Here is a 12213-nt window from a genome sequence, read left to right on the forward strand (position 1 = left end):
ATAAATAATTAATTAAAAAAATTTTTTTTATTGGAGTATAGTTGATTTACAACTTTGTGTTAGTTTCAGGTATACAGCAAAGTGATTCAATTATACGTATACATACATTCATTCTTTTTTAGATTCTTTTCTCATATAGGTTATCACAGAATATTGGGTAGAGTTCCCAGTGCTATACAGTAGGTCCTTGTTGGTTATCTGTCTTATATAGTAGTGTGCATGTGTTCATCCAAAGCTCCTGATTTATCCCTCCCCGCCACATTTCCCCTTTGGTAACCATAAGTTTGTTTTCTATATCTATAAGTCTGCTTCTGTTTTGTAAATAAGTTCATTTGTATTTTTTTAAAATTATATTCCACATATGAGTGATATCATATAATATTTGTCTTTGTGTTTCTGACTTACTTCACTTAGTATGATAATCTCTAGGTCCATCCATGTTGCTGCAAATTGCATTATTTCATTCTTTTTTATGGCTGAGTAATATTCCATTGTATATATGTACGACGTCTTCTTTATCCATTCCTCTGTTGATGGACATTTAGGTTGCTTCCATGTCTTGGCTGTTGTAAATAGTGCTGCAGTGAACATTAAGGTGGCATGTACCCCTTCGGGTTATGATTTTTTTTGCAGATATATGCCCAGGAGTGCAATTGCTGGGTCATATAGTAGTTTTTAAGTTTTTTAAGGAACCTCCATACTGTTCTCCATGGTAGTTGTACCAATTTATATTCCCACCAACAGTGTAGAAGCGTTCCGTTTTCTCCACACCCTCTCCAATATTTGTTGTTTGTACACTCTTTGATGATGGCCATTCTGCCTGGTGTGAGGTGATACCTCATTGTAGTTTTGATTTGCATTTCTCTGATAATTAGTGATGTTGAGCATCTTTTCATGTGTTTTTTGGCCATCTGTATGCCTTCTTTGGAGAACTGTCTATTTAGATCTTGTGCCCATTTTTTGATTGAGTTGTTTGTTTTTTTGACATAGAGCTGCATGAGCTGTTTGTATATTTTGGAGATTAATTCCTTGAGAATTCCTTGAGACTATCTTTTCTCCATTGTATATGCTTGCCTCCTTTGTCATAGATTAGTTGACCATAGGTGCATGGATTTATCTCTGGACTGTCTATCCTGTTCCATTAATCTATATTTCTGTTTTTGTGCCAGTACCATGCAATTTTGATTACAGTAGCTTTGTAGTATAGTCTGAAGTCAGGGAGCCTGATTCCTCTAGCTCCATTTTTCTTTCTCAAGATTGCTTTGGCTATTCTGAGTCTTTTGTGTTTCCATACAAATTGTAAAAATTTTTGTTCTAATTCTGTGAAAAATGCCATGGGTAATTTGATAGGTATTGCATTGAATCTGTAGATTCGTTTTGGGTAGTATAGTCATTTTGACAATATTGATTCTTCTAGTCCAGAAACATGGTATATCTCTCCATCTATTTGTGTCATCTTTGAATTCTTTCCTCAGCATTTTATAGTTTTCTGAGTACAGGTCTTTTGCCTCCTAAGGTAGATTTATTCCTGGGTATTTTATTCTTTTTGATGCAATGGTAAATGGAATTGTTTCCTTAATTTCTCTTTCTGATCTTTTGTTGTTAGTGTATAGGAATGCAAGAGATTTCTGTGTATTAATTTTGTATCCTGCAACTTTACCAAATTCATTGGTGAACTCCAGTAGCTTTCTGGTAGCCTTTAGGATTTTCTGTGTATAGTAGCGTGTCATCTGCAAACAGTGATAGTTTTACTTCCTCTTTTCCAATACAGATTGCTTTTATTTCTTTTTCTTCTCTGATTGCCGTGGCTAGAACTTTCAAAACTATGTTGCATAAAAGTGGCGAGAGTGGACATCTGTATCTTGTTCCTGATCTTAGAGGAAATTCAGTTTTTCACAATTGAGAATGATGTTAGCTGTGGGTTTGTCATATATGGCCTTTATTATGTTGAGGTAGGTTCCCTCTATGCCCACTTCCTGGAGAGTTTTTATCATAAGTGGGTGTTGAATTTTGTCAAAAGATTTTCTGCATCTACTGAGATGATCATATGGTTTTTATTCTTTAGTTTGTTAATGTGGTGTATCACATTGATTGATGTGCATGTATCGAAGAATCCTTGCATCCCAGGGGTAAATCCCACTTGATCATGGTATATGATCATGGTATATTGTTAGATTCGGTTTGCTAGTATTTTTATATGTTGTCCATTTTAATTCCTTCATAGTTTTTTTCTCTCTCTGCTGAGTTTCATATGCATCCTGTTTCTGTTCTATTAGTTTTAGGTGTGCAACATGATGATTTATATATGTATATAGTGTGAAATGATTACCACTGTAAGTAAACATTCATCACCTCACGCAGTTACATTTTTTTTTACCTTGTGATGAGAACTTTTAAGATTTATTCTTTTAGCAGAAAAATGGCCATATTGATTTTCTTCCAGAACTATGGAAGTACTTTATAACAATTTAGCACTGATCTTTTTCTATTTGGACTTAAATAATATTATTATCTGACGTTTTGCTTCTTTGTTTTTAATCTCACAGATCAGGCACTAGAATGCTATTGTTTTATGCAAGCATGTCTATCTTTCTCCATTGTATTCCAGCCCATCCATCTGCAGTGATTTTCCTTCCTGTAGTACAGGTTTTTGAGAACTTTATTTACAGCATGTCTCTTGGTAGAAAATGCCCTCAATTTTTGTTTATTTCTATAAATATCTTTGTTTTATGTTCATTCAAGGAGAGTTTACTATACATATCATTACAGATGGATGGTTATTTTCTCTCAGCATTTTATAGTTAACCCATTTGTTACAGATTCCTTCATTGATAAGATGCTTGCTGTTATTCTGTTCCTTTTTAGGAAATCTTTCCCTTCCTTATGGATGCTTTCAAGCTATTTCTTGTTCTTTGATGAGCAGTTTTACTAAGCGTGGATTTCTTTTCATCCTGCTTTGAATATGTTTTGCTTCTAGATCTTTAGGTTTGTGGTTTTCATCAGTTCTGGTAAATGTACTGCTGCAAATTATTCAAATATTTCCTTTTCCCATTCTCTTAATTTCTTCTTTCTGGGTCTCCAATCAAGCACATATATTAGACCTTCTCATTCTGTCATTCATGTTTCTGCTGAAGCTCTCAGAATGTTTTATCTGATCTGTCTTTTCTATATTCTGGATAAATTATTTGGCTATAATTCCCTCCTGTTTAATCCACTCATGGTATCTGATTTCAACAATTTTTAAAATTTAGTTTTTCAAAGTCTTTTTATTCATTCCTGATTATTTTAGCCTTATCTTTACAATTACATTCTTTATTTCTTTAATTATTTTATACATAGCTATTCTGTATTCTATGTATGTGACAGTTTCAGTGATAGCAGTACTTCTAGGTCTAAATCTTTTATTTCTGGTTACTGCTTACTTTCTGTCATACTGGCATACCTCCTGGTTTATCAGGGTAATCTTTGTTAGGCAGTGCTGGATTTTAATTTGTAGGAATCCTATGGGCCTAAGTTAAGGGGAATCCTTTCCTATCAAGGGAGATGACTTTTGTTTGTGCCAGGAGCCAGAGGTTACCCATATCCAGGATTGTGTAACTTTATGCAAGTATTCCAAATTGTAGAATTTATGGATCCTAGATTCCTATGCACCTTAAAATTTTACTGTGTATTGTTCAATTTTCTTCTAATAAGATTATACTGATTTCAGCCCGACCAGCATTATTTGAAAGTGGTTTTTGCTTTTTCTGTGAATAGTCCCATCACTATATTGCAATATTTGCCATTTGATAGATAAAACATGTTCATTAGTTTAACTGACATTTCTTTAAATATTAATACCTTAGCAGCTGTTTATGGTTAATCAACTATGAATTGCATGTTAATTCCTTTTGCTCATTTTTCTCTTGGTGATATTTATCTTTTTCATGTTGATTTATAGATGCACATTTAATATCAAGAATAGTAACCTTCTGGGACTTCCCTGGCGGTCCAGTGGTTAAGACTCTGCCCTTCCTTTGCAGGGGGCATGCGTTCGATCCCTGGTTGGGGAACTAAAGATCCTGCATGCCGCGTAGTGCAGCCGGGAAAAAAAATAATAATAATAGTAACCTTTTGTCATGGCTTGCAAATATTTTTCCAAGTTAGTCTTTTTTTTTTTTTTGGTGCAAAAGTTTTAAACTTTGTACTCAAATCCATCAGTGTTTTGAAAGACTGAAACCTTCCTATTGTGAACAGATTTTCTGTTGACTGCTAAGCTATTCAATCATAACATTTTTAGCTAATGCAAATAAAATTGATGAAAAGAATTATCACGGGAAGGGAAAAAGAGCCTCAGTATGATTTATATATATATTTGAATTTTTCCATTTTTTAGTCATTCTGTGTAAACTTCCCTAGTTGCATTTGAGAAATGATCGAGTCTCAAACATAAAATGTATCTTTAGTATGGGAAAAGATGTACTTTTACAGACTTTATTCCATTTTTGCAGGGAAGATAACATATTCTTTTATCCTTTATGAACGAACAAAACTTAGCTTTGTTTATTTCTGAGAACCTTAAGTGTTACCTTCTTCACAGTGTGATATTTTAAAGTACTTACAACCGTGTTTTTTTTGCACTGCAGAGAAAGGTATAGTTTAGATAAAAACAGGAATGTGAAGGAGGCCCAAGTGATTCTTTTCCATATTTTTATAGGGCAAATGAAGAGGACTAAATGTGCTGAAATTGATGTTGAGACACCAGACTCCATTCTGGTTAATACAAACCTACGAGCACTAATCAACAAACACACCTTTTCAGTCCTTCCTGGAGATTGCCAACAGCGACTGCTTCTACTACTTCCAGAGGTGGATCGACAGGTGCGTTCTTTCAGGCATATCAGCAGTTTTATAACCCATCTGGGGCTTCCTTCAATCATCACCTTTAGAACTCCTTAAGACTTTTTAAATGGCTTTTGTGTGTACCTGTAAAGAAGTGATATCAAAGGTATTAAACAAGAAATAATATTTTTTAATAGGTTGGCCCTGTAAGGCTCATCAAGGAAAAGAACCCTCTTATCAGAAATGTCAAGATTATGGAATAAAATTTGTCTAGTTATCATATTAGGATGTAGACATCCGCAGAATATAGTTCAGGAGGAAGAATTGTCTTAAGGCGTTACACTGGGGTTTTTTAATGGATTTTTGATGGGGTTAAGAATGTTAATTATTTTTCCTTCTTTTGTTAAATTTTTCTAAAACAAACATTTATTGCTTCTGTAATAAGTTTTGAAATCCAATATAAGTTATACTCCTTAAAAAAAACAAAACAGTACCCAGAAGAAATGCCAAAGGTTTGGAAGAGTCTAGTCAGGGACCAGAGAGATTTAGGTTGGTCAGGAATAAGGCAAAAGTCTAAGACTTAGGCTTTCATCAAGGAAGGAGTGACTAGCAAGTCAATCCCCCTTTTGATCTTCTGTTTCCTCCTCTGCAAAAGGATCATTATGATTTTGTGAGGTTTGTTCAATTCTGAGATTTTTTTTTTAATTAATGATTATTTCGAAGTACCTAACTATGTTCTAAGTAATCTGTTAGGCACTCCACTTTTTTCTAATTATTATAAAAACATGATGACAGAGAGTTGTTTTCCCTGGTTTACAGTAAGAAAGCTAGATATATTCCCTAGTTTATAGAAAAGTCAAAACTAAATCTTTCTCATTCTGAAAATCATTTTTCTACTAGACTATATTGATATCAATTTCATATTGCTATGAATCAGCACCTGTGAAAGGTCAGATTCCATTTCTGGGGAGTTCAGATAAGTCAGGTATACTACCAGCAGTAGGGACAAAGAAGTAAAACTGATCCTTCCCAGCTGCTGCTCTCCCCACCTTAACACTCCTTGGAGAAATTATAGCTTTGGGGATGCCCAGTTCTTGGTTAGAACAAGTTAGGAGACTGAAGTTTTGGCAGAGTTTTTAGAGAGCTTCTCTTCTTGCTAGGGATTGCTCTCATCTTTTTAAAAGACTCAAATTTTAGGTTGGGACTAATAACACAAGACCTAACAGAGGATATATCTATAGAATTCTAGTGTGGGTTCCTCAGAACTGTCTTTTTTTTTTTTTTTTTGGGCTGTGTTGGGTCTTCGTTGCTGCGCACGGGCTTTCTCTAGTTGCGGTGAGCGGGGGCTACTCTTCGTTGCAATGCGCGGGCTTCTCATTGCAGTGGCTTCTCTTGTTGCGGAGCACAGGCTGTAGGCGCGTGGGCTCCAGTAGTTGCGGCACACGGGCTCAGTAGTTGTGGCGCACGGGCTTAGTTGCTCCACGGCACATCGGATCTTCCCGGACCAGGGCTCGAACCCAGGTCCCCTGTGTTGGCAGGCGGATTCTTAACCACTGCGCCACCAGGGAAGCCCCAGAACTGTCTTTTGACTAATGGCGCTTATCCTGTCTTAGAAGGAGAATTGCCGCATGTAATTTCGGAATTAAAAGGGACCTTAAAACTTACCCAACTTCCCATTCCTGTGGGGTAATTTTAATAGGAGGCTACTTGCCTGTCTTTTTCAGTTATTGTGGTGGGAGGACATAGTAATCTGAGAATATGGAGTATGGAGTTTATTAGTGAATTTATTAATGAAATTCTGCTTCATTGTCAGATGAAATTTGGAGTTTATCAAAAATTCTGGTTATTACTAACATGAAACATTGGAAACCATCTTTTAGTGTATGGAGTACTCAACAATGAACAGTCGAAAAACATTATTTAGACCAGAGAAAGGAACAAGGGAGGGGCATGGATTAAAACATCTCTCTTCAGATATATTTGAAGACCAATCTATGGAAGAGGTAAACTTCTTCGTTTCTCCAGGAAGCAAATTTGGGGTTAAAATAACATTTTTTTAAACAGTTGGAGCTGTTAAATTGTAGAATGGATTGACTTGTTTTGGAGAAACTTGCACAGCACTGGAATATTCAAGGAGGTGTTGGATGACCTGTCCTCATAGGGAAGCCTGTTACTCCTCTGCCAAATCTATAGAGTACATCTCAGCAGCCAGCAAACTGTAGCCCACAGGCCAATTTCAGCCCACTGCCTGTTTTTGTAAAGAAAGTTTTATTGGCATTCAGCCACTCCCATTAGTTTCTGCATATTATCTATAGCTACTTTCTGCCACAGTGTCAAGAGTTGAGTTGTTGCAACAGAGAGTATATGGCCTATTCGTAGTCTATCTCTTAACAGGAAGTTTCCCAATTTCTGCTCTAGGGCCAGGGGAAAATAATATTGGCCCAGATAGATTTAGAAAATAAAGTGAGTTGAGTTCCTTAATCCCTAGGATGTCCAAATAATTACCTAAATTTTCTTCAAAAAACTGTTTATGACTTTAAACTTAAATTTAGTCTTTTAATCCATCTAGAATATTTTTTATATTGTTCTGAAATTGTGGCTCAGCGTATTTTCTACCGACTAGATGGCCCATTGTTCCAGCAGTACATATTTAATGACCATCTTTTTCTCTCAGTTTGAAATACCATCTTTGTTATATATTCTATTCATTTACAGGCATTTTATATTTATAGGCACTCTCTCCTCTTTCACTCATTTCTTTGTTAACTCTAATGCTAGTAATAATTGTTTTGATTGCAGTGGCTTTGTGTGGTATGCTTAATAAATGGTAAGGCAATTCCCCCCTCTCAGTTTTTCATACTAATTTTTTTTCCATGTGAATTTTAAGATCATTTTATTAATGAAAAATCTGCATAGAGATTCTGGTAGAAATCTAGATATTAACTTTGGGCAGAATGACAGTTAATAAATAAAATCTCTAATGCAGAGAAGAAATCTTAAAACCTTTTGGCAAGACATCACAAATGAAGTCAGTGAACAGATAGATTGGAGGAAATATCTTTAAAGTATGTGGCAGTTTTACTATGTATAACATGCAAAGGATTCTCACAAGATAGTTAAAAATAAGCATCCTCATAGAAAAATGAGCAAATAATAGGAATTGGCATTTCACTAGATGGCAAATGTAAATATTCAATAAACATGCCAAAAGATACACAAAACTCCAGTAGTCAGGATGAAGGAAATTCTAATCATTTCAAACTCATTAATAGGCAAAAATTAAATAGCATGTTGATATCTCTTGTTCACAAGATAAGGAGTATGCTCGTATATTTCTAGTAGAAATGTGAATTATTTTATTAGCCTTTCTGGAAAATAATCTAACTGTCTCTTAGTTACACACACACACACACACACACACACACACACACAAGTATTTCTTTGCTTTCGGAACCTATCGCATAGAAAAAAGCACTAGTATATTCATCTTTACTGGAATGCTTATTGCAGCTTTGTTGATGATGGGAAAGCACTGGAAACAAAATATATGTTTATGATCAGGAAATTAGTAAATGTATTGAGGGACATTCATACAGTGAAACAATCTGCAGCTATTATAAAGGAGCTAAAACTATGCCAGTTGACTTGGAGAGACTTCCACTTGTATTATGTGAGAAAAGTACCTCTTATATATGTGTTTGCAGATGATTCTTTGAGTATAATTAACCAATGCGGAATGGAATTGAAAGGAGAGGAAGAAGGGAGGAGAGGTAAACAGGAAAGAAGTTTTTTAGAAAAAAAATAATATTACATTATAAAATAGAAGTGTCCATAATAAGCAGCATGGTATGATACAGTCATGTTTCTGTAAAATTTAACTTACACACATTCTTTTCTAAAAGGACAGGAACATCAAATTCCACATGATACAATTGGCTTTCTTTCTAAGCTTTCTGTGGCTTATTCTTTGACCCAGGTTGGTCCAGATGGTCTGATGAAGTTAAATGGCTCAGCCCTTAATAATGAATTCTTCACTTCAGCAGCCCAAGGCTGGAAGGAAAGACTTTCAGAAGGTAAGTGTTCAACTTTATGTGTCTCCTAGGATGTGTATGCACTTGGAAGGCATATTTGCACCTCTGAGCCTCAATGGGTATTTGCCCAGTTTTGGAAGGCAAAGGATAGAACATTTCATAGGGTAGAACTAGCTATTCTATGTGAAACACATTGCTAGACTTTTATTTAGAGCATCTAACCAGGTTTGGCTCCCGAAGGAGTTCAGCAGCATGTTTCTTTAAGGGTTTAAAGTCACCTGGTAAACTAAAAAAAATGTAGACTTTTAGGCCCTATTCCTAAAGATTCTGTTTCATTAATTCTAGCTTAATGCCTAGGAATTGGAATTTTAATAAGCAGAATATAGAATTAGAGTTATTTTATGGTGCTATGAATCATGGTTTGGTAAGCAGTGAGATAACTTCTTTCTTGCTGCCCAATCTCAATGAAACTAACAGTAAAAAGAATCTAAAAAACTAAGAACTTTTTAAAAAACTGCTTTGAGAAATGTTTCACGTACTGTAAAATTCACCCGTTTGCAGTGTACAGTTCAGTAGCAGCCAGAGCATTTTAATAAATACAGGTTATGATCAAGAATTGCTAACTGTGGTTACTGCTTTGCCAGGTTTCTAATTCTGATTTACAGAGGGTATATTATAAAGCATAAAAAAGTGATTGATTGACTGCGTCTGCATAGCGTGTAGTATCGGTCACTATTAACAGTTCTTAACCCTGACTGCTCATTATAATCACTTGTGGTATTTTTTTAAAATACAGACATCCGGGCCCCAAAAACAATGATTTTGTTTTCCCTGTGCTTCAGTGGGTTTTTTTAATATCTGTACTTTTCACTGTAATTGTTGACTTTTCCCTTCCTGTTTTTCTTTTTAGGGCAAATTCTGTGTAGAAGGGATCTCTTACTGATTACTTTCAGCCTTTCTCTTTCTTGAAGATTTCCTTGAGCAGAGACCCCCTTTTTCTGAAAGAGTCAAAATCACATGAGCACTTTAAAACATACCTGTTACCAGTACTTTCTTTAAGAATAATTTGGATTTATGTTCCCTACTCCCCAACTTTTAAAAGTAGATACTATCAACAGTGATACCTTGATTATTATGTTACCTTTTTTTTGCATATGAGCAGTCACTGCTATACCTATAGTCATGCGATCATATTTCGTGAGCAGCAAAAACTTTGAACACTGTATACATGTGAACAGAATTCAGTACTATTTATTCCTCATTCTATCAAGCACAGTAGACACAACCAAAGAGCAGAAATTCAGAAGTTCTGGGTTGGATTCTGACAGCCAGATCCCTCTTCTCCCACTCATATGCCTAGGATTGTGATATCCACTATCCTCTAACACTTTTCCTTTCCCTCTTCTTACCCTCAGGAGGTCTTAAACTTCAAATCTACCATTTCCACTTCTTATTCTCTAATGTCCTGGGTATTAGAGAATAAAAAAACAGCCTATCTGAGTCACAGGTTTGAAGATGGCCTACCAAGCACATTCATTGTTCTCTACTGATAGAGTGGGAAGAATTGAGGCGTGGTTGGTAGTTTTGAAAATAAATGGCATATTCAGAGCAGCTGTGTCTTTGGCATATTGAGTGTCTTGTTGCTAGGGCACTAGACTCATACAGTTTCTGGAACAATTAGAAAACTAACAACTCCAAAATAACTCCCTACTTTTTTTTTTTTTTTTTTTTTTTTTGGCCACACCGTGCGACTTGTGGGATCTTAGTTCACCAACCAGGGATTGAACCCAGGCCCTCGGCAGTGAAAGCACAAAGCCCTAACCACTGGGCCACCAGGGAATTCCTACTCCCTACCTTTTTACTGGAACCTCAAATGTCTTTAAGCAGGGCCATAACTGTTCATTATGCAGTTAGAGCTAAAAGGTCTAAAGCACAGGTTGCCTTGGAGAAACAGAACTTTTTAATAATAAAGTGTCCAGTGGCATTATTTACTGAAAGCCTATGACCAGATGACTATTTTTCCAGTGGAAGAGAAATGACAGACTCAAGGTTTGTAAGAAATCTAGAGGGACTATGATATTTGAAGCAGAGGTGAGGGTTGCTACAAGAAAGGCCCAGAGAAGTGGCCAGTTAACTTCAGCTGCGCACTGGTAACTACATGGAGTGGCGTGCAAGGGTTTTTGTTTCACCTGACGGCTCCTAGGTAGTTCCCCTTACAGTGAGGAATTTGGGGGCATTTCTGTTACTCTCATGTGATAGTATTCTGACTCCTGCATGAGTCTGTCATGATTTACAAATAGTTGAAAGTAGCAAATAGCATATTTCTATTGAATATCTTTTTTTTCCCCCTTGGTACATACAGGTGAGTTTACACCTGAGATGCAGGTGAGAATTCGACAAGAGATTGAGAAGGAGAAAAAAGTAGAGCCTTGGAAAGAACAATTCTTTGAAAGCTACTATGGTCAGAGGTAAATATCAAGACAGGTTCTGTAAACCAGTGTTAATTCCTATACATACGTCATGTGGTGCTTCATCTTATTACCTTTCCAGAAAATCTAGTCTGCAATTTCCTTCATTTTTTTTCACTAGTTCTTTTTTACCAAGAAAAATTTTTTTTTCTTACGAATCTTAGGTACACAGAATTGGATTACTCATAATCCTTGACTCTTTTTTTTTTAATTTATTTGGCCATGTCGAGTCTTAGTTGTGGTGCGTGGGTTCTTTGTTGTGGTGTGCAGGCTCTTCCTTGTGGCACGCGGGCTTCTCTCTAGTTGTGGCGTGCGGGTTTTTCTCTCTCTAGTTGTGGCGCACGGGCTCGAGGGCGCATGGGCTCCAGAGCACGTGGACTCTCTCGTTGAGGCACTCAAGCTCATTAGTTATGGCGCATGGGCTTAGTTGCCCCACAGCATGTGGAATCTTAGTTCCCTGACCAGGGATCAAACCCGCGTCCCCTGCATTGTAAGGCAGATTCTTTACCAGTGGACCACCAGGGAAGTCCCAATCCGTGACTCTTAACACATTACCGTTGTAGATGGTGTGTTTTCTTTTTAAAAAAAAAAAAAAAAAAAAAATTTATTATCTTGAATTAGAGTCCTTACTTTGAATAGATTGGTTTTTCTTCCAATAACTTTATAACATATAAGAATACTGAAGTTCTATACATTTTTTTTATTGTAGTCAGTTATCCCACAATAGGATAAGTTATCCAGAATCACTAAGGAATCCTGTAATATGGACCATTGTATTCAACGTGTAATTAAACAGCCTTTCTTCTGTAGAAGGCACTGGAAGATATTCATAGCTGAATCAAGATACAGACCCTTTTCTCAAGGGGCTATAGTCTGAGTCAGTTTTTTTCCTA

The 12213-nt window shown here is 36.1% G+C and overlaps 1 protein-coding gene across 6 annotated transcripts in view; it reads left to right on the forward strand.

Moving 5' to 3' along the window:
• Positions 1-12213, forward strand: part of ASXL2 (ASXL transcriptional regulator 2) — a 130754-nt gene that overhangs the window by 104983 nt on the left and 13558 nt on the right. For all 6 annotated transcript variants that reach the window (XM_036872625.1, XM_036872627.1, XM_036872626.1 and 3 more), the window contains 3 exons: positions 4697-4860; positions 8798-8894; positions 11215-11320. In XM_036872625.1, coding sequence (XP_036728520.1) covers positions 4697-4860; positions 8798-8894; positions 11215-11320 — 367 coding nt within the window. The remainder of the gene's footprint in view (positions 1-4696; positions 4861-8797; positions 8895-11214; positions 11321-12213) is intronic.

The sequence above is a fragment of the Balaenoptera musculus genome, chromosome 13 (genome assembly GCF_009873245.2).
Source record: "Balaenoptera musculus isolate JJ_BM4_2016_0621 chromosome 13, mBalMus1.pri.v3, whole genome shotgun sequence".
Classification (NCBI taxonomy): Eukaryota; Metazoa; Chordata; class Mammalia; order Artiodactyla; family Balaenopteridae; genus Balaenoptera; species Balaenoptera musculus.